Below are 23,976 nucleotides of genomic sequence, written 5' to 3' on the forward strand. Positions count from 1 at the left end.
GTGGTGAAATGTTAACTACCTCACCTGGTATACAGGAGGTCGTAGGTTCGAAACCCCCCACCCTGACGCCTGCTATATATTTGAGCCCCGCCCCCCTCCCTCCCGATATGTTCCATTCATTGGCTACCACATTCTGATGAGCTCCCCCCCCTCTCCTCCCCCCTCAACTTGCTTTTAAGGGATTACATCTTGAATCATTGCCTCACTTGATGCAGCAAATCTGGCTGTGACGGTCCCACCTGATGACGGAGACTTGTGTTGCCTCCGAAACGTCGTGATTTTTATTTTATTTTACTTTCATTAATTTTAATGTTTTACCTACGTGACTTTACCGAAAAAACCTAAGAATATATTTGGAGTGGTCACTTGTATTTTTCTCCGGGTCCACCGGTTTCCCCCTCCACATTTAGAAACAGGCGTTTCGAGTATTTGGCTGCTATAAATGTCCACATGATAAGCCTCTTTGTTAAGCAATCATGTTTCTGAACAAGAGCTACATCGCTCAGTAGGTCTTACCTGGTAGTAAAAAAAAAAGTTTCATGGTTTAGTTTAGACATCACCCCCTGAGCCACGCCCTGCTCGAGAAGGTATGCATCAAATGCGCCCCGATGCATTGCCTAACTTACATTATTTATAATGCTATCATCTACCAACGTTGGTTTGGTTCGCGGTTATTATTTTTGCATGAACCTTCACATATACAGGCATTTTAGAATAATCACAACTGCTGACAAAATGCCACGAAGTCCTCTATTCCTCTGTATATAATTAATTATACATTCAACCTGCACCTTCGCCATGAACCAGCAAGAAGAACTTGTTGACACTGTTAACAAAATATGGCATTTTATTCATACAGTCAATCGTTTTCCTGTAATAACAGTTGAACACCCATTTTGTCCAGGTGACACTTCCTCCAGGAAAACCAGGGTGAAATAAAGGCCTCCCAATGCCGTGTCGATCATGGCAGTTGTTTGACCATGCATCACCAAGCTGGTCAATGTGGGTTGGTGAAGTGGAGGTGGTGCCCAGGATCGGTTCACAGGACCAGTTCACATAACGCCCAGCACTTATGTTTACCATGGCCAGTAATTCAGATCAGTGGATTCCATAGTGCAGTGCGCTAACTGTTATGCTCACTACTCCACGTCAGCAATGCATAATTTGAAAAAAAGAAATTGTTTAGAGGCTTAACGAGTTCAAGACTGGATGAAGGCCTCCTAATACCAGGTTGAGTCATGCGGTTTGGTTAAAGTTGTGAGTGTGATCAATAAGCACTTGGAACTGTACACGATTCGGTGCTTAGGAAAAAGTTTCCCTAGGATCACAAAGTCCAAAACGTTTTGTCAAGCAATGCACTGAGTGATTGGAAAGTCATCACTGACAAGATTAACGATGATCAATGCCGCAATGCATTATCACGGTGCAGCATGCAATCAACAAATACGGCTTTTCCATTGTGATCCGTGCATTAAGTCCATCGATAAAAAACAACTAAAGAAGTAAAATTGTTTATTTTGAGCTGTACAGTGAGAATCATGTTAGCGATAAATGTCATGAAATGTAGAATAGCACGCAGGAAAGTAGAAATTATAGCATTGACATTAATTTGCGCTTTGATAAGAGTTACATTGTTTTGCTGATAAATAATTCAGAGCTCTTTGTCAATCGAGTGGTGGATGAAGGCCTCCCCGTGCGTTATCGGTCATGGAGTTGTTTGACCATACTTCACCGCACTGGTCAGTGATATGACTCACCACTGGCATTCATCTGGCTAGATATCGAAGTCAGGTCGGTGGTTTATAGCGTAATGTGCTAACCACTATACCACCACTCCACCCTTTTAGATGATATACGAACTCAATGGATCAGGCTTGCAATGATTCATCATCGCTCCACAATTCATTGATTTGTCACAATTTGCGACAAAAATGTCACGGTCCACGTAGAATTTCGAGTGGTATGGTCTCTATCAAAATGACAGGCCATAATTTACGAGACGATTTTATAACTCTGGACAATTTGCAACCTCTTCCTGGTGTGTACAAAGTCAAAGGTAAAGGCTCAGCCCTGCAATTTCTTGCTCAAGCCACTGCTGGCGAAAGGCCCTCCAATTAAAAGGATCTCTAGAGAGCCCCTCCACGCGTGTTTTTGGAAGAGATTGGAGTATCCACACTTGACCTCAATACACAACGACCTGCCCATTCGACTGCCTTGTTATCCGTTTACACTGCCGGGTGGACAGAGCGATTGGAGAAACTCGCCACATCGGTGCAACCGCCTTGCCGGGAGAACTAATCGAACTGGCGACTTCTGGACTGCACGTCGGGTGCGCTGGCCGTTACACGTTCCGATATTAGGAAGCCACTGGAGCCATGGCACTTTTAAATCATCTAGATTGAAAACGAATTTCTTTAGAAATGCTTTTGCTTTTCATTTGTCCTTCCCCCGCACCTCCAATTAGCACGGTTAGCTACATTTGGTGTGAAAGAAGGTCAACATACATACATACACCACGGCAACGTATCCCAAGCCTGCAGAGTAATTATTATTTTGATTATTTTGCTGCTACAAATTTCCACATGATAACTTCGTTGAGCTATCATGTGCAGCCAGGTCACTTCTGAAAAGAAGCTAATAGCTCAGTGGGCTTTACCTGGTAAGATAAAAAATAGTTGAGTTTTATTTTATATATTTTTTATGTGATTTGTTTACCTTTCATATAATATGCACTCCGATTGTATTTTTGTATTGTGTTGTATTGTTGTTGCTGTCACGTTCTGACCCACCCCTACTGGTCATCTGTGAAAATAGAGCTTTATAGCTCGTCAGATTCTGCCAATGTGAATAAATATTAATGATTCTCATCGTTGGAGATGCCCCTGGGGTTCTCGGGGTTGAACGTAAAAAACAAACGTAAAAAGGTGTCAGTTTTGTTGCCAGATAGAAGGGTAAAAAAACAATGATCATATTTTTACTGGCAAATGAGGTTCCAATGGTTGAACGTCACTATTTATGAATGGCACGAAAGGCCGGTGGGTACCATGTTGGAGACGCCCCTGGTGTTCTCGGGGTTGAGCATCACTATCTCGGTGGTGACGTGGCCCTCCACCGCCTCGGCCATCTGCTCCGCCGTGCAGTTCACGGCGTGGTCCGACTTCAGGAACCAGTTGTCGGCGTACCAGCCAATCAGAAACCACACGTGCTTCTTCCCGAAGAGTTTCTCTTTGTACACCTGCGGGCGCAGGGACGGGTAAAATCGGCACGGCTCGTCTACAGACGCGAGGCCTGCGCGCGCCCGAGTCGTGTGCTGACCGTGCTGCCATCGTGCACTTTGTAGGAAGCCCTTGTAAATCTGTAAAGGTGGAACATCGGGATACTGTAATGTGGCCTCCCCGACTTGGCACAGCTCGGTAAAGGTTACCGCCCCAGCGTGTTCCTTGTTTCATAATTCAATGTTGCCAGTGGGGTGAAGCGCCGACTTATTTTTGGAATTCCACAGCAAAATCATTCACGTAGCACAAGGATCCTGCTGAGAGTTATCCAAACTCAGGTCCGGATTTACATAATTTGCCGCAAAGACCCAGTGTTTAGCAGGCAGAACCATCATTTTTGCACTTTAACGATTCATTAAGTGAAATAACAACACCAAATCTTAAATATGATTAAAGCTGTGATTTTTTTGCATTGCATGTCATATGTAAAATTGTATTTAATTAATTACATTGGAGTCAACATTTTACTATTTGTGCATTATACGCATGTCGACGCATCCATTTAAATTATTCACCAGGATCAACCCGGTTTTTTTAATGATGTACATGATAGGTACTAATCATCTTAATTATGTTGTTAAATGCACAGCAATGTAAAGCAGATTTTTCTACAGCGTAATAAAATACACAATTTGTACATTTTCCTCCAAGTTGTGAGATCAAATTCGTGCCAATTTGTGTCCGTGTTCTAGCAGCGCTATACTGCCACAAATTCTCACAGGGAAGTCTCCGGAGATCCACATTCCAAGAACATTCATTGTTTAGATCATCCCCCAAAAGAGCGCTGTAAAAAAGCCAAATGTTCCTATGCCCTGTCACAATTTCACTGCTGTGTCAAAGAAAGCACTTTTTTTTATTTGCAAGCCGCCATCCATTGCCCGGTGCCCTTTTATCTTCGTGCCTTGCTGTGCTCACATGGCCTGCGCCTGTACAGTGTTATTATTATGCCCGGAATAGTGTGTGCTGCTGCTGCACAGTGTGGTGCACCATAAAAAAGAAAGCACTGAACACTAATGGCCGCAGAAAAATCACAAAGCCCAAAAAGATCCCCCGTAAAACCTGAACAGACTGTTGGGGCAAGTGCTGTGAACGACCACCTATGAAGGCCGGCACGGCACACGAGGGCGTGGGTTGCCAACAGCACGCCCGTCCGCCTTTGTCTCCCTAGTGGCAATGTTTACACAACGCGCCAGGTACTCATTTGAGGCTGCGTCGACCTAGGGAAGGTCCAGGACCGGCTCAGATAACCGTCACTTGTGTTGACCGGGAGCGGAAGGCAAACTCGGGTCGCCAGGTTCGTAGCGCAGCCCACAAGCACGCACGCACACAGAGGGCTTTTTATTTTGGGCTCATACACTGGTGACCGTGCACGCGCGTTCGAGGTTTCTGTTATTTCTTCACATTTATTTATTCATTAGATTCACCCGCCGAGATGTTTGAGGGACAAAAAACGAGCTGATGAGGTGGGCACCCCCCACCCCCACCCCTTTAAAAACAAATATTACCGATGGATGTGGAATATTGTGCCGCAGAAAATGGTGCGCGTCCACTGCACCATGTTCTACCGCGGAGTAAAAAAAAGGAAGGGAATTATCTTTTAAAGCCCGACAGCCTACACGCGTATGTCCCCCAAAAATGTGCTCATGACATTGCGGCGGTGGTTGGGTAGGACACGGACGTGCAAACCTCCGAATGCTGGCAGACCCGTAGCCTGTGTGTTCAGCAAAGCCCCTTGTAATGCGTCCCTTAGTACCGGGTGGATGGCCGCAAATCCTGATTCAGTTCCGAAATATGAAATTTGTGTTTCGATTTAAAGCTTTCGTGACTGCAGGGATTCATCTTCTTGGTTCTTTCGGTAAAGTCACGTAGAATGGAAATAATAAAATAAAAAAAATAAAACATTATAAAATAATTCTCACAACGTTTCGGCCACAACGCAAGCAGCCGTCCTCAGGTGAAGAACAGGTCACAGACTCTGTCTTCTCGACAGACCTGTTCTTCACCTGAGGACGGCTGCTTGCGTTGTGGCCGAAACGTCGTGAGAATTATTTTATAATGTTTTTTTATTATTTCCACTCTACGTGACTTTACCGAAAGAACCAAGAAGATGAAATTTGTGGTTACAAAAGTCTGCCACGCATTCCACGTAAAGAGTGCACACGCTTGATCGAGCTGCTATCACCGGCCCTTGTTGAGTATGGGTTTGGCTGCTCCGCACAGCTCTTAGGGGCATTTGGGGCAAGCAAAGTTTGTTCCCGAGAGGAAAAGTAAAAATGGCATTATACTTACAGCTCTTAAAACACCCCATCTTGCAATGGTCTATAACTTGTTATGTAGAGTCTATATTATACGAATAAACAGTGGAAATTCCATCTCGCACAGATTGTACAGCATGCATTAATCTTCTACTAACGTCAGCTTACTGAAAACATCTAGGCTGTAAAAAATTCTCATTAAATCTTGACAAATCTCACGTTAAAACAATGACATTATTACCAAACTTTAAATTGTTATAACATAAGTAAAAAACATGTTTAATAGAAAAAATAAAATATCTGAGGATAAAGTAATTTCCCACTGAGGTGGTTAGGTAATGATTACTATGATTTAAGTGGTTAAAGGAATGTGTGAATTTGGGATAAAAATGCACACTGAGTGCCCAATTCAAAAAGCTTAGGGAACACATATCTTCCTTAACTGAATGTAGTAAACATGCCACAAGAGCTTATGAGACGGAAACTAAAGAAATGCTTTTAATTTTACGTGTTTTTTCCCTTCTAAATATATACCCAGCAATCTCATGCAGCCACCACAAGGCCGTTCAAGTGATGTATCGCATTGCTCAGTTGTTATTACCGTAGCTCATGTAGTGGATGTCTCACATTCACATTAGGTTTTTGATGTGATGCTCTAACAGCATTGATCTAATTCAGGAAGTATCATCCATGTTCCATCTTTGCAAAAAAAAAGATATATAAATTATGCAGGCCCCTGCACGGTGCATTTGCAATTCAAATTTGCCTTCAACAGCGTCGGCTTTATTTTTGTATCACTCAAGAGCGTGCGCTAAAGAACTTAAAATTGTATTCATTTATTTACTCATTTTCAAAGCGAAACATATGATGACTCGAGCTTTTAGATACTGCACGCTGAAAATGTGCCTGGACGGCTGCACAGAAAGAAAAAAAAGTATTTTATTTATTGACAGCAGATGGCTTTTTGTTGTTGTACATATTAATTTTTAACGCGAAAGTGGAGTTACCTCGCAAAACACCCGGCGAGCCTCGTCCTCGTAAAAGAGGCCGACGATGATTCTGGCGTCTTGACGCTGAGAAGTATTCAACATAAGACACACGGGGGGGGGGAGGTGTTTTAAATGGTGGCATACACTGATGGTACGTGTTAATATAGAATATTTCCAGCTGCATGCTCAGTGTGTCAGCGAATCGTGAAACTGAGTCAAGGTGGCAGGCAAGCCAGTTAGCAAGCTCGTAAATTGACATGAACATGAAAGAAACGCACTGTTGTACTTATGATTAGCGAGAGAAAATATATGTTCTTCTTGAATAACAAATGACAAACTAAACAGGCAGATGAGTACTCTTAGGTTTTTTCGGTAAAGTCACGTAGGTAAAAAATAAAAAAAATAATAATAAAAATACTAATATAAATCATAATAAAAAATAAAATAATAAATCACGACGTTTCGGAGGCAACACAAGTCTCCGTCATCAGGTGGGACCGTCACAGCTAAATTTACTGTATCAAGTGAGGAAAAATCCAAGAGACAAGCTCTTAAATACAAGTTAAGGGGGAGGGGGGGGCTTATCTGAATGTGGTAGCCAAGGAATGGCACAGTGGGGGGGGGGGGGCTAAAAGAGAACAATGTTGCACATAGACTCAGGGTTGTGGTCGGTGTTAGCTGATAATAAGCATCAAAGGAAGCAGTACTGTTAAACGCTGGGGATGTCAACACTCGGTAAAGTAGAATAGTACCTGTCAAATAAGATGGTACAAATACGTGTAGTTAAATATGTTTTAGATGGTTAATAACATCTTTCCAACGATTACTCAGTTTGTACCCGTCATCACGGTTGAAGTTATGTCTGTGTTTATATCTGGACGCAGATGAGTATTTTGCTGATCAATTTTACAGCCAGTGGAAAACTTTCATCACAGGATCAATGTCCAACAGACGAGTGTTTACATTTGTTTTTAAAAGTCAAGATAACTATCATCATCTTTGGTTCTTTCGGTAAAGTCACGTAGGTATAAAATAAAAGAAATTCAATCACGACGTTTCATATCCGCATCTCCAGTTTTCTTCAGCCTGCTACTCCCAGCCCCGCTTACTTCCCAGCCCCGGCATTTTGTTGTACTTGCAGCATCCCCATTCGCCCTACCCCACACCCCCACCCTCTCTATCTCTCCTCCCTGGCTCCGTCCCCCCTCTCTTACCTATATAGCCTCTTGTCACAAGCACCCCATTTTGCCCACTTCAGCAATTGTTTCTTGCTGTGGTTGTCCCACCTGATGACGGACGCTTGTGTTGCGCCCGAAACGTCGTGATTTATTTAATTTTCTACCTACGTGACTTTACCGAAAGAACCAAAGAGTATGGATCCCTGCAGTCACGAAAACTTCAAATCGAGAAACATAACAATCAGCCATGTGGCTTAGCGGTAGACTTAGTGGCGCGAAGTGAGACTTGTCTGAGTTCAAATCCTGGATGGGGGGTTGGCTCAGCCCATCAACCCTGTGGGGTAGATAAAATAGATACGATTTTGTTGCAAATTCAGTGGTTTTATTTTAAATACGAGATCAATATTCATGGTGTGAAAGCAGTGGGATTTTGTGAAATAATTATGAAAACAAATCCCCCCACTTTTGCTCTTTAAGAGATATATAAAAACTCCAGCACACATCGCTTTTACCCTGATAATCCCAAATAATATCCTGAAAGAGCACATCTCTCAATTTTACTCCCATAACGTGCGCGCACACCTTTAAGTAATTGTGCAACAAAAAATACTGTATCCATTCCTCGATAAATATAACCTCATGTTTTTATGATCCTCAAAGGGCATCTATAATCACGTCCGTTTTACGATGTATTCAACAAGAGCCTCTCAATATGCAGAAAAGTTGTCGCTTTCCTCAGGCAGTTTCCAACATGTTTGGGAAAATCAAAGTCAAGGTTTCCCCTGAACCCCCAACCTCACCTCACACCGGCCTTTGATGCATTACTTCCCTCATTATTCCATACTCTTGGAAGAATCGCAAAGTGCTGACGTCAGGGAATTACCTGTCTGCCTGCTATTGCCCATGATACTTGCCAAATTATTTTCAAAGCTCAACAGTCCTCTTTCGAGATGAGATTCTTTTCCAGTAACATTATTTGTACATATTTAGAACATTTGTATGAAGAGTTTAGGAAAGTTCTACAAACAAAAAGGTGATGTTATATGATGATTTTCTTTTCTCGAGCCAGTCCCACAAATGTTTTGCATTTTGGTAATCCAAAGAAACGTTCTTTAGATAGCTGCCTGACTCAAACGTGATGGGACGACTTAACACGTAGCAAGAGGCTTTCACGACCAATATTAGGATTCATAATTTAATCTTGAGTCAGATCACCGTGTGAGTAACACGCGCGTCATCAACTCTCCTCCACCCGACACAGCCAATTAATAAAGCTGTCACGTGATGAACAAACGTGCAAAAATTATTATTGATTTAGCAGAGCGCTGGTGTTTATGGGAGCAATTGTACCAAGCTGTTAAATGCGTGTCAATTGCTCTCCAGAACACCGCCGTTGTGGTGGAGCATTAATAAATTGGCACGTTTGTCCGCGTGGCAACTTTATTGACTGACCGTTTCGGGTGGAGGAGGGTTTACGACACACAGGTTTCAGTGACGCGTCAATCTGACCAAAAAAATCTGTTATGAATCGTGGTGGAGTGATTGCCCCATAAACATCGGAGAAGCAGATAGTTGAGATTTTATAGTTCCACCTGTTCAGTGGACCGGTAATATGGTTTTATTCCTTGATTTTAGGAACTGGTTTTAGTTATATATGATTTAAAAATATATACATTGCCTACGGCACATTGCTTTGTTAATATGTTAATGTAAATGTATTGTAGGTTATATGTTCTACGCAGGTGGGCATTTATGTAAATTGTATTTTATGTCAAGCACACTGAAACACCTTCTTAAATGTGAAGTGCACTCTATATGTACCAATTGATTGATTTGTAGGACTGCGGAGTAACTTTGGAGATACGTGTACATATAAGGCCTTGCTTGTGCTTGCTTTATCTTGATGTGCAATGGAAAATGTTTTTACACGATACCGTGACTGCTCTGTGTAGTAAATTAACCGCGTGAAATCAATTGGTCAATGGTGACTTGAATCGTGACGACTAATCTTTTATAAACCAAACCACAAACTGTTCGTGAAAGCAAATCGTTCCAAAGTAGGCGAAACGTATACCATAGTATGCTCAAATTATTGACAAATGTCATGGTAATTATCTTCAGTTAGCAACTGCCTTTTGTTAATTATGACGTGGAAAGCCTAGCCGTATATTAGAGTAGCAATACATGCACAGACCTTTTGTCAATCCAGTGGTGGATGAGGGCCTTCCGATGCTGGCGGAGATCACGGGGGGTTATTTGACCACGCTTCACCGCACTGGTCGTTGCGGGTTGGTAATCAGGATCAGAATGTGTATTCATCCTGGAGTAATCCGATGAGCTTGGAAGCTCTTTTTCACAGATGTCCAGTCGGGTGAAGATTGGGGGCAAAGGAATTTGAGTACAGGAGAGTAAAACAATGGATTGTGCTGCACTACCGTTTAATACACAAGTTAGTTTATTATCCTCATAAAACACATTCCTGCGGAGTGAGCTGGTAGGAACGTTGGGTTGCTCGGTCAATGGCCAGGGTCAACGGCGGCGTGGTGTATTCCGCAAATATGGCCGACTGTGAGGGCGGGCACAAGCCGGCGTGAGTAGGTTAAACGTTGAGTTTTCTAAGGGCACCACGGGGTGACCAGCCCCTCCCCACCCAGCCCCACCCCTCCAACCCCCCACCCAGCCCCACCCTCCCCACCCAGCCCTTCCCCACCCTCCCCTCCCCACCCAGCCCCTCCCCACCCTCCCCACCCAGCCCCTCCCCTCTCCACCCAGCCCCACCCCTCCCATTTTTGGATTCACGACGGACGGACGGACACAATAATCCCCTGTGGGCTGGTGTAACCAGGAGGTTCCTACCAGTATAAATTGTGTACCTGTGCTTTAACGTGTAGTAACAGTACTGTACTGTGGATGAGCGTGAGCCACTGCATTGGCAAACACATGGCATGTGATGTGGGTATGGGAGCAGTGATGGGAAATTTTGGATGGTCAATTATGGCTTATGTTAATTTTTCTAGCACCCACTGTGAAACCTACAACTTAACCCGGACAATGTCCCTTCTCAGCAATTCAGCGATGATTGCCCAGCATGTACATCATGCCCTCCTGCACTACAGCACTGCCAGATGGACCATTAGAGCTAATTTGAAGAGACAGTATACCAATAAAACTCCCATTAACTCTCTTCACTACGGGGATTACCACAAACCTTTAGGGCCCTCCTCGATGCAGTGTGTACGTACACAATCCACCACACTATGTGGGACTGATGTTATCATTAAGACGCACGTCTTGGATAGTAGCATTACACTCTTGCCAGTGGTTCTGTGCCTAATGTGCATTTGGCATGGCAAATATTGCACTTGTGTAATTTACAAAACATGTACGCATGTCTATGGTGGGACATACTTTCTTTAGGAAACTTCAAAAAAGAGTCAAGTGATTCGTGGCTCAAATTATCATTATGCTGGTTCTTATCTCCTGATTCAAGCTGGAAATTCCAATTCCTATAGTGGGGGGGGGGGAGACTTTCTCAACAGCACGACCACTCTTCATTCCCCAACAAAGTGTTGACTCATTTTAGTAACCTCGGCGGGATGATAAACTGAGTCAAACCCCAACCAGGATTTGAACTTGCAACCTTCCAACCTTCCAATTGCGAGCCGCTCACTGGAATGCTGAGCCACCTGGCCCATAGGAGAAACGTTTAATGTGAGTTAAAAGTAGACCGCTGTTGAAAGAAATGCAACTTAAGAGCTTTAGCAAAAAGCGTGATGTAATATTCATCCATAAATTTTAAAATATATTCACGGGCCCATTTTTCTCTGAAGCAGCAATTATTTGTATTCCTCGGCGTTCTCTATTTTCTGTAACGAACACGTATCTGGAATCTCCCCGCGCATGCTTTATGAGCGCTCAGTTTTCACTCGGGGGCCCTTTTCTGCACTCAGGACACTCCACAGTGATAGTAATTGAACATGGGAAATGGATTCTAAACGGTGCTCAATGAAGGAACTGAAACAATTAAAAGACGATCCACCACGATGCGACTGTGTCCACGCAACCCAAACCATGGACTATACAGTATACCGCTGTAATCTTCAATGGAGGAACATCGCAACTACCCGAACTCTTTCCTGAAGGCCTCTCGTGGCCAGTAGTCCTCGCGCGTTGGCATTTACCTTCGGAAAATATTGTCACGTGCAAGAGGAAAACAGAATGAAGGAGCTTGACACTGGCCACTTGAGCACCGCTCACTGCTCCCCTACCCTTGTGGGAGCTGCCAATTCCAGGTTACTGAGCTGCAACGCTGCAGACAAGTGCACAGACACATCTAAACACCTCGGCTATTTCTAGCTTGGACTGGCAGCAGCTCTAAATAACCTTGCGAATGGAGGCTGGGGGAAGTAAACGATTTGGTCTACTGCTAATCCCATGGGATGAGAGTGGGCCCCCGGTGCTTGCACATCCTCTGTCGGGCATAATCTCATCAATCATTAAATTTCAGAGCAATTAAGCGGACATTTGGCCAACAGTACCAAGTTCCAGTTCTGAGTCTCTTGTTGTCGATATAAACGAGGGAGCCCTGCTGGATATTATTCGACCTTGAAGGGTTTACGTGGATTTTAAGCGAAGGGAGAGGAAGGGGTGGGATGAGTTTAAATTTCAGTTCAGAGACCACCGTTCCGCATTAACCGTAGACAACACGGAATCAATAATTATATGTCGTGCTTTGCTGCTAATTTAGCAAAAATCTGCGTAATACTGTCTGACTCAAATATCGAAGTCGTTTAGAGGCCATAAGGATTGTTTTTAAAGGAACGTGTAATCCCCACAAAAAACGAATGTTGATTGGGTTTTTCAAATGCATAACCTTGGCTGCATGTCCCAGGTTGTCCAGCACGTGTTTGAGTGTCTCATTCATAAAAAAACAACAACAACAACTTTAAAGTCCCATTAAGCAGCATGCTATCGCAGGCATCGCTGCAGTATCCAATTAAATAATGTTAATCACACCCAAGTGGTGTGGTGTTATATCAGAGTGCTACAGTGCAGCACTCGGAAGACGCCTTAATTTTTTTTTATAATTAACAAAGTGTTATACTTGCGTCAGACAGCCCCTTTCGTGTGCGTCGGTAAGATTTGCGCTATTTGTCGTGTTTTTCAGTCTGGAGTTGTCGAAGTAATGACGGGAATGTAGCGGTTTACCTTCAAATTTTTGACAGCGACGGACGGATCAGACAGAAAGCTCTGGCGAACGTTGATCTCGATACCAGCCTCTTTGACTCTCTCCTCCAGGTCTGCCAGGGTCTGGGGGAATAACAACAACAACAACAAACAGAACGTGGAAAATTCCAGTCGCAGTAATGGAATTACGAGAGCAACGTGAGCACACCGGAGACGGTGACGACAACACACTCACCGCTCGTTCGCTGTGACGACAACACGCTCACCGCCTGTTCACGTATCGCACGAACCATTTAAAAAGCCCCCCATCCACCAACCCCCGCCCCCCCCCCCCCACCAAAAAAATTATCGTGTTAAACCATTGCATGAGATCCTGTGTCTGATGCTGCAATCATGTTGGCTGTAATAGTGAGCATTCATTTAATTTGGCTGAAAATTATTCAGCGGGAATCGCCGCATTTTCGCCCAAGATTTTGTCAGAGTTGTAATTGAAACGCGGGTGGACAGATGAAAAGCAACTGGCACGACAACGTCGAAGCCACAGCAGCACGAGTGTGCTCTGAGCTCGCGAAACATGAGGCACAGATGATTTTCGTAAGAATTCTACACTGCAACTGGTTTGTTTCTTATTTCTAGGTAACATTAAACGTGATCGGCTGACGTGCATTGGGGAAATTGAAGAGCATTAGAACGGCACATTTCATTTCAGTTTATCGTTTTGCAACTCTAAAAGTCTGCCCTGCTTTTTAATGCTTTTCTGAGTTTGTTGAATTATTAATGTTCACCTTGCTATAAACCATTCCTCGTATGCACAATGCTCATGGAAATTCTGCCATTACATTTTCTCATCAACTAAAGGCCATTCAATGAAGACTACATCACAATAAAATTCCCAATTATGAAAATTACCGTACTACATGATGTAACACCTTTTCATAAGCCATTTAATGGACATGTTCATACATATACATTTTTTTGATTGCAAAGAAAGGTTTTAAAGCTGACATTGTGCAAAGTGCAGATGGAACATAATTCACGACAGACAATTTCAGGTCTCTAAAAGAACAATTCCCATTTGTCTTTTGGCATTTCAATTCCATGTTCTGGGATTCACAATGTAAAAGAGCAAAGGACAATATTCTTAATCAGTAAAACAGGCTGCATTTTGTAAAGCTAAACTTACAATATTAAACCCAAACGTGAACCACATCAGCCCCATAAGAGTTGGAGGGGGCTAGAGGGGGCTCATGAAGCCTGAGCCCTCCGAAATGATGACAGTCAACATTCGTTTAAAGGTTGCTTAACATTAATTGTGTCATGCCCCCCTCGCCACCCACCCCCATTCCCACTTCAAGCAAGGTAAAGTTCCAGAGTTGAACTCTAAATATCAGAATGGCCAAATCTTCAATGCCTGCGCGTGCTGCATGGGTATTTGTGACGTGACGCAGGCTGGCTGATTGTTAAATTTGCCCGCAGATGATTCTACTTTGCCGGTGTTATTATTGTTGATATTAACTTGCTTACCCTTGAAGTTTCGTAATTAATCATTTGATGCGTCTCATATAGTATGCTCTTAAAAGTATTTGCTTATTTAAAATTAACAAGAGTTTTTTCCCCTCCCCCCCCCGAATAACCACTTAAAAGCCCTAACGCAAAGCACGCAATGCAATTTAGGTTTATAAAGTGTAACAAATAGGGTTGTGTGGTGCCGGCATTGGATGCACCTCACGGAACTCCTAAACCTCATCCATCCAGTTGCATTGGGATGTTGCGGCCAACTGGCTGGGAACCGGCTCCTTCCAAGGGAGCACTTGCGTGCAGCGCTCTGAAGGCCCAGAGAGATGACTGGGGATGGGACGCCAGAGTGGCTTAATCAGTGGATGCCGCCAAACACCCTGCATGATGTATAATGTGCATTTCATGGACTGGATTTAGCTCAGTTGCGCTATGGCCAAATGAAAGACCAACATTTGGCGGCAGTGCATGATGCATTGATTGCAGGGGAGCCACATTTGCACGCCCTGTGCATTGTGGATGTGGTTATGGGTACTCAATCTTATAATTGTCATGCTAATGTCACTTGGGTGAATAGTCGGCCGTTGTAACTTGTTAACAGCAGCAGGTGATGTGGTTGGAATTCCGTGTTGTGTTCAGAGTCATGGGTGCAGGGCATTCAGCGGTTTGCGAGTGTTAATGTTTGACTTTAAGTACAGCACATAATACTCGCATTTTTTGTGTTTTTTTTCACATCATAGGCGTGCGTTGCTCGGGGTCAATCAGGACGGTGGAATCGAGGAGTGCAGTGGGTTTCTTGCACAGCAATTCACCTCACGGGAGCCGTTTCTAATGCTACATTTCCCCACCAAGCAGTGCGGCCCGAGAGGGAACGGTGCGTCGCTGGTGTTTGGTCAGCCCCGCCATCACCAGGCGTGAGGGCACCTCTTGCTGGCCAACCCACAGCACACCTACCCCACCGGTGAGCAGGAAGCCTCTGGAACCAGTTTGCATCATCCCCTTTTTGACACGTTTCCTCCCCTCAGTCCTTCTCTCCTCAGCAGTTTCCTCCATGGAAGCCATTAGCTCGGTCAACCTTACGGTCGCACTTTCCGCAAAAGCCCATGGGCTATACAATACGACAGTGTTTCTCAACACCGGTTTTTTTTTATAGCAGTATAAGTGGGTACAGCACAGGTCACGCGTGGTGGGGCAAAGCGTGTGGATACTCCGACCTCTTCCAAATGTTTGGCCAGCGTGGAAGAGGAGGCCCAAAAAAACGCGTCCATGAAGGGGTTTTCGAGAGTTCCTCTCGCGGACTTTCGTGAGGAAGGCGTTGCAGGGCTTCACCGTTACCACCTGTTACCATTGCGTCTTTGTGTGCGAGGATAGACCCCCACGCACACCCCCCCCCCATCCCTTCACACACAGACAAAGATCCCCCGTATAGCCTTAACAGACTGTAGGGGCAAGTGCTGTTAGCGAGCACCTATGAAGGCCAGAACGGTCCACGAAGGGGTGGGTGGCCAGCACCACGCCCGACCGCCTTTGTCTCCCCAGTGGCGATGTTTATAATTCACACCAGGTACTCATTTGAGGCTGAGTCGACCTAGGGGAGGCCCAGGACTGGTTCAGATAACCGTCACTGGGTATTGACCGTGAGCGGGAATCAAACCCGGGTCGCCAGGTTCATTGCGCGCAGCGCGCTAACCGCTACAGTACCGCACACACACACGTACACACGTACACACACACACGTACACACACACAACAACAACAACAACCGCCATTCGCCACTAAGTGGTGGTGACGTCACCACACGTACATACACACACACACGTACACACACGCACACACACACGTACATACACACACAGAGCATCTCCACTGTGGACCCACCGAGGTGAAAACCTCGGCCGTCTGCTGGATGGTGGCAATGCGGGTCCAGCCCCAGGTCTTGAAGAGGTGCACGCGCGTCGGGTTGTGCAGCGTGGCGGAGGGGTGCGTGCGGAAGAACGTGGGGAAGCGCTGCCGGTTGGAAAGCGCCGGGGAGCTGGATCCGTACGACAGCTGGCACGGGCGACACACGCGACAGCATCCAGGGGGAAACGCGAACGCCGTGAACAACATCGGTGTTCGCTCGTTGTCTCTGACTTTGGAATTAGGATTTCGAGGTTGCTGGCTAAAGAGGGAGATCTCCGGGCCAAGGGATCGAGGCTTCATCCCTGCGAAGATGACGAGGAAGGGAGCAACATCACTCGTTTCGTATAAATCGCAAATTCAGATGCCTGGAAGCCTCGGGCTAGACGCCCAGGGTAGAATTCCCACATGGACCGCCAACCCCCCCCCCCCCACCTTAATTAATTAGTGAAGAAAATAAAAGGCCATTGTGAGGCTCTCCTTTGAGTGAGGCCTGAGGCGGGATAAAATTGCCCCTTTTGCTCGTGGGTTATTTATGCGAGTTGAAAGGTGACACGAGATTGACTAGCAGTGGTGTGAGGTGAGATGGGAACTTTGTGTGTGTTGGGCATAAGCTGTGTATATATACGCAGTAGAACCCCTCTTAACGACGGCAATTGGTTGCCCGAAACCGGTCGTTAATGATTTGGTTGTTAAGTGAGGCTAGGGAATACACGTTAAAGGCTTAATTCGTTTTGAAAGCATCGAAAGTAAAAAAAAAATCACCCAAAAACGTACTTTATAATATTTAAATAGATATGAATACATAAAGATACTAACCACATTATAAACACATCATATTAAAAGAAACATGGTTAATCAATGCATTAATTAATATTTACCTACAACAGCCCGTCGTTAACAGGGGAATGCTTGGTAAGCGAACGCATTGGGCTCCATGGAGGCTCGTCGTTTAGCAATTAGTCGTTAACAGGGGTGGTCGTTAAGAGGGGTTCTACACTACACTATACACTATGCTACTATACACTACACTATACACCACACATTGGGCTCTGTGGAGGCCCGTCGTTAAGCGATTATCCGTTAACAGGGGTGGTCGTTAAGAGGGGTTCTACGCTACACTACTATACTCTACACTACTATACACTACACTATACACTACACTACTAGACACTACACTATACAATACACATTGGGCTCTATGGAGGCCTGTCGTTAAGCGATTATCCGTTAACAGGGGTGGTCGTTAAGAGGGGTTCTGCTGTACATATATATACACACACATATTTGAAGCGGTTAAGCAACACTCCATCTGCTGATTATTATTACAGATGGGCAATGTGTTAGAGCTGAAGAGCACCGATATGTATCTGCTTGAAGTGTGCGTGATAATTTCTCCTGCCTACGTGAGAGTGTGAAACGCACTCCAACATCTGTGACAGCTCTCGGGAAATGTACCAACTTGGCTCTAATTCACACGATGGTATTTGTTTTTTTAAAGCAATGCCCCAGGTTCTTGAAAAGACACTTTCCAGCAGACGGCGTGAGAAACATCGGAGAAAGGGGCTTGAACTTGATGGTGGGGGCACCCTCATTCCACTGCACACGTAGCAGCAGCAGCAGAGAAACTCCGCGACGTGCAAGGCCAATTTCACGACCACTCCAGCCAGAAGTCATTACCCAACATAGTTTGACACAATTTCCAATTGTAAAAAAAAAAATTATTTGCCAAAATCTGAACAAATCTTTAATCCCCGCTCCCCCGTGTCAACAATTTTAGTTTCTTTACAAACTCAGCTTTCATTGGTCAAAAAAAATAAAACTCTGTCACTATATACCACAGTTGCTCATAAGTTAATGCGTTTCTGGCGATGACTGCTAACAACAATTGTCCTACAGCTGCCCTTGTGTATTATGGCATTGATTGACCATCCTACGGACCAACGATGGTATCCGTGAAAATTTGTCCCACGCTGAGTGCGCCGGTGCGAGGATAACCCAATTCAATGAAGAAAATGTTTTCCGCAAACATCGCAGGTCATGGCGGAATGGCGATCGTTGTTAGCAGGCACCGTACTTAGCCAAACGATCCGCATGGTTGGCTACGTACGGTGCGAAAGAAGATCAACACACATTCAACGTGCGTCTGAACAGGTCGAAACCGGAGCGATGCCACCACCCCGCTCTCTACCCAACCCCGTGGCGCTCACCACGATGAGGTTCCACATGCGCGCTGCCTCCGCCACCAGCGTTGAGACGCTGCTGCAGCCCGGCATGAGGACGATCTTGATGGGGCCGTAGTAGAGTAGGTCGTAGAGGATCTTGGTCGCATGGCCCGGCATGCACTGGGTGGACAAAGACAAAGATCCCCCCGTGTAGCTTTAACAGACTGTTGGGGCAAGTGTTGTTAGCGAGCACCTACGAAGACCAGCACGGCACACGAAGGGGGTGGGTGGCCAGCACCACGCCCGGCCGCCTTTGTCTCCACAGTACACACCACACCGGGTACTCAGTTGAGGCTGAGTCGACCTAGGGGAGGCCCAGGACCGGTACAGATAATCGTAACTTGGCGTTGACCGTGAGCGGGAATCGAAAGCGAGTCGCAGGTTTCATTGCGCAGCGTAGCGCTAACCACTACACTACCGCTCCCCGTACGTGGACACACACAGACACATGCACGTGAACGTGACACGGCGGCTTCGTTTGACAATTGAACCTCATGGCGGGACCCCGGGGTCCCATAAGCCCCCGGCTCTCGCATGAACTGCGTTGCGACGTCATTTTATGTCTGTTGAAGGCGAACGACACGGCGATCTGTTCCTCTCGACGAGCTCTACACGACGCGCTCATCAAAGTTTCAAAGTTTTGTTTCTTCTGCGCATTCGTCCTCGCTGCTGCGCTTGGACACGACATGATAACAGAACGATCCGCGCCAGGTGGGTCGCGGCGTTTATGTGCACGGTGGGACGAGGTCACCATAAATAAATTAATTACGATTTTGACTTTCGTTTGTTCGGGATCCCGCGGTCCCGCCATAAGGTTCAATTGATGAAATGTAACACAAATGTTTGGATATGGGTGATGCGTCCCACCATGCGTTTGTCCTCGGGATAATTTAATTAGCGGCTACGCGCTATCTGTCGGTGTAAGACGTGTGGGCATATTTTCGGTCACATCTATTGCGCGATTTTTATTTTTCGATTTAAAGCTTTCGTGACTACAGGGATTCATCTTCTTGGTTCTTTCGGTAAACTCACGTAGAAGGAAAATAATAAAATAATAAAAAATGTAACATAATAAAATAATCATTTTATTAATTATTTTAATATGTTTTTTATTATTATAATTATTAATGCGCGATTGCTGAGCTGCTACAGGGGCAATACGTTTTTCAGGTTGATGACCAACAATGGAACAGCTCTGCACAATGCGAGCAGGTGAGTGGCGTAACTAGATTGCCAACTCAGGGGATGCGGCAATCGGTGATGTGGGAGCCCCCCCAATATTTGATTTTTCTCAATTTACGGAAGCCAAACTTTACCGCTCTAATCAAATGAAATTTAAACGTGGAAACGTAAATGAAAGCATTTTCGTAAAAAAATACATTCAAACCGCGTTTCAAATCCGTTTTGTTTTCCTCATTGACACTGTTGTTCAAGTTCAAGTTCATTTATTAGGTATAGCCCTGTGAGCCATTCGGCTCTTGAATCGGGTGCAACCGCAACAAACAAAAACAAGAACAAGAAAACATCTTAAAGTGAATATATGACTAATAACAAACAGAAAATCCAAAAAAGACAGCAAAATATTGCAGATTAAACACCGTACACCAACGCTGTTTGCAAAAATCCCAGTGGGAACACACAGTTGTTGAACACATATCTCATCAAGGGGGGCTCAACTCGTATCTCTGGCCACCAGAGGCACTCCCCTCGCCCCCCACGCTCAGTACACTCCTGTAACAGGTGGAGGGGAAACCCTTCGCCAGCCCCCCTCGCCATACCATGCTGTCCGTCTCGATGAGCTTCAACTCGTAGTCCGGCAGCAGGTCACGTTTGCGATTCACATCATCCAGTGCCATCATTGCCGCTGGCTTGCAGGCCTGGCCCCCCGGCCAGCTTCCGCTCATGGGAAATAGCCCCCCGATGTACAGCGCCTGCTTGGCTGCCACACAAACAAACACACACAGACAAAGATCCACGCCCAACGCCGTTTAGCCTGAACAGAATGTTGGGACAAAGTGCTGTCGACGAGCGACCGTGAAGACCGGAAGGGCAAAACGCAGTTAGGGCACGTGGCCAGCACCACGCCCGGCCGCCCTTTGCCCAGTGGTGATGTTTAATACACTGCACCGGGTACTCTTTTGAGGCTGAAATCGACCCACGGCGAGGCCCATTAGCGGGAAATCGAACTCGCGTCGCCGGGTGTCGTAGCCTCGTGCGCTAACCACTGCACCACCGCTCCCCAAACACGTGCGCGCGCGCGCGCAGCCGTTGCTAGGGAGTTTGGTACCCAGAGCAAGAGCAAAATGCCATCCTCGTGCCGCCCCCGTTGCTATGTGTGCCGGTGTAACGGGCCGGAGTATACCCGGGGGGTTAAAACGGCCTAGGCGAGATGATACCCGGGTATATTATGGCCTAGGCCAATTTATACTCTGGGGTATATTATGGCCTATGCCAAATTATACCCCTCTAGGCCAAATCATACCCCCATGATAGTAAAAGTGTTGAGCGATATACACGTGAATTACTAAGTTTTTCCAACATTTCATTTAAACCTGTAAAGACATAGACTTTATTGCTTCAACCAGAAAAACTTTAATAATAACCCTATCCCTAACCTTATCCCTAACCCTAAAAATGCTTCAATTGATCAAATTGAGATTCTTACTTCCATTTAGACGCTTTTAAGATATCGATTGAAGTTCGTTTGAACTTTCACATGGGGCATCTTCTGGCCTGGAGGGGGGGTATGGACTGGCCCAGTCTAGTTTAAACCCCCGGGGGGTATAGTTTAGCCTAGGACACTTTATCCCCCCGGGTATACTCTGGCCTGGGCCAAACTATCCCCGGGTTTAATAGGGGCAGGGGCTATTTTAGCCTGTTACACCGGCACCTGCCCACCAAACATTTGAGCCATCCGAATAGCCGCCACTGCTTGCTTCGATTCCAACAATTCGACGAGACATTTAAACTAAGCCTAAAAAGAAAACGAAGCTTTTTTTATTTTTATTTTACCAGGTGAGATCCAGTGAGCACTAGCGCTTTTTTTGCAGAAGCTACCTGGCCACGAATGAGAGCTCAACGAAGTGGCTTATCACGTAGAAATGTATAGCAGCCAACTAATCCAAATGCATGTTTCTAAATGTGGAGGGGAAAAAACCGGAGGACCAGGAAGAAATATCCACGCGACCACTGGCAGAGAGACACCGCAAACTCCAAATATGCAGCAGGTGTCAGGGTCAGGATCTAACCCACGACCTCCTGTACACCAGGCGAGGTAGTTAACATCTCCTAGCCACAGTGGCGGTGCCTGGGGAAGCCACTTCACCCGGCCCATCATCCCTGCCCTTGCGATACCACTGCACTGTCTGCACATGTGTGCGGATACACAAACACAACAACAACAACAACGCCGATGGGTACTGCAAGAGCCGACCATGTCTGTCCAGTGATCGTTGAGCTGCATTGGCTTCCGGTTGCCGAACGACTACATAATGAAGTCGCACTCATTAAGCACAAAGTGCTTACCACAAATGAACCACAATACCTCGCTGATCTCGTCAAAGAGCATAAACCATCATCACGAAAACTCCGGACATCCTCGCAGTGCCTTTTGGCTAACCATCGAACAAAGACGGTCACTGCATCGAGCGCCTTCAGATGCGCTTCTGCGGCCGTCTGGAACGCTCTTCCCTCTTATATTCGGAAGAAACTGGAACTATGTCCTTCTAAATCTAGCTTGAAAACTCTTTTCTTGAGAACTGCGTTTTGTGTTTAGTTCGTTGTTGTTCCCTCGCACCTCTGATTACCACGGTTGGCTACGTACGGTGCGAAATAAGTTCAACGTACATACATACATTCTCCACGAAGTGGTGGTGACTTCACCACGGTGCTTGTGCCAGGCTGGTATGCACACACGTGCCCACGAATGCGTTGATGCACACATTAACATACACAGCAGCAGCAGCAGCACAAGCTTCGTGGCTCTTTGAACTCTCATCTTCTCACTATTCACCCAGAATTGCATCTGTCTCAACAAAGTGCCATCAATCTCAGCAACCAAAATCCAATTCTCACTGCCAATTCAGTTGTCGTGCCCACATGTTACGCATTAAAAAATAACACGTACAAATTATATTCTTTGCGCATACATCTTCTACATTTAATTGTGATTAAAGCAATGATTGGATCTATTTTTGATATTGGCTCGGCGTAGTGACACACGCATGTGATCCAGCTCTTTGGAGGCAGAAGTTGGTGGATCAGACAAATTAGTGAATCTCCTAAACCCACTGCACTGTACAGCATGTGGTTTTTTGACATCAATTCTGTACGGAGTTGTACGTTTTATCTCCCCAGTATGCGTGGCCTTTTTCCAGTTACGCTGGTTTTCTCCCATAGATTGTATTTTTGTGCGTGAAATTTTTTGGTGCAGATTTTGCACTCCTATCGTTTCTTGTTCGTATTATTTGTTTATTGTTGTTGTTGTTGTAAGTCGCTGACCCGCCCCTAATGGACATCTGTAGAAAAAAGAGCTTAATAGCTCATCGGATTCCTCCAGTCTAAAGAATGATTCTGGTGAACCATTTCAATGCAGTGTTCTCCTGCAAACAATAGCCTTGGGAGTGTAACACATAGGCTGAATAATCCATTGTAATTTATATGCATACATTGATTCCCCCCCCCCCCCCCCTCTGGCCTTCGCACCTGAATGGCTCACGACATCCCATGTATCCCCTCTATTTAAGGAACGAAACAGGAGGATTTCTCCACAACTCTGGCTCTCGCCTGATGATGCTAGTTGTAATTACTGGCGAAACGTCGTTCACGAATTGGAAAAAGTTGTGGGTTTACTCGCCAACACACCGGTGTGCTGTAGTAGTAACGAATTGGCATGTTTTGTTTTTGTGACAAACTTTACTAATTGGCTGTGTCGGGTGGTGGCAGGTTTAGCAACACATTTATATTTACTCGATCTAACCAAAAAAACTGTATTATGGATGATAGTCTTAAGACTTTGAGGCTTTCCTAAATGAACATAGGCATTATTTATAATTTATAGTGCGATAGTAGCATCTATCCACCCAGCAATATAAATGAGCACACCACAGTTAGGCAGATTTGCAGATCGCATGTGGCGGGGTAATGCGTGGGGACTCCCATCTCTTCTGAGATATCTTGCCAACGTGGAAGAGTAGGCCTAATACACTCGGGGGGGGGGGGGGTCCATCTAGTGTGGAGGGCCTTCTGCCCAGAAGTTGCCTGAGAAAACAATTTCAGCTTTACCTTTGTTTAATGTTCCATATACAGCAAAGCATATCCATGCAAATACTCAATATACAGCGTTTCATACACACAGTCGGTGTTTTCCTTGTCTCCCTTGTAAAATATTTAAATGGACATAAATACATTTTTCAATAACAGACCACCCCATACTCTGACCTGTCAATCATCTA

The 23,976-nt window shown here is 45.3% G+C and overlaps 1 protein-coding gene across 1 annotated transcript in view; it reads right to left on the reverse strand.

Annotated features, from left to right (window-relative positions):
- Positions 1-23,976, reverse strand: part of LOC144724356 (gamma-aminobutyric acid type B receptor subunit 1-like) — an 87,637-nt gene that overhangs the window by 35,637 nt on the left and 28,024 nt on the right. The window contains exons 5-10 of the mRNA XM_078603419.1: positions 20,302-20,462; positions 18,509-18,643; positions 16,278-16,448; positions 12,906-13,007; positions 6,538-6,603; positions 3,044-3,235 (exon numbers count right to left, since the gene is read on the reverse strand). Coding sequence (XP_078459545.1) covers positions 3,044-3,235; positions 6,538-6,603; positions 12,906-13,007; positions 16,278-16,448; positions 18,509-18,643; positions 20,302-20,462 — 827 coding nt within the window. The remainder of the gene's footprint in view (positions 1-3,043; positions 3,236-6,537; positions 6,604-12,905; positions 13,008-16,277; positions 16,449-18,508; positions 18,644-20,301; positions 20,463-23,976) is intronic.

This window comes from Lampetra planeri, chromosome 20 (assembly GCF_965212315.1).
Source record: "Lampetra planeri chromosome 20, kcLamPlan1.2.h2, whole genome shotgun sequence".
Taxonomy (NCBI): Eukaryota; Metazoa; Chordata; class Hyperoartia; order Petromyzontiformes; family Petromyzontidae; genus Lampetra; species Lampetra planeri.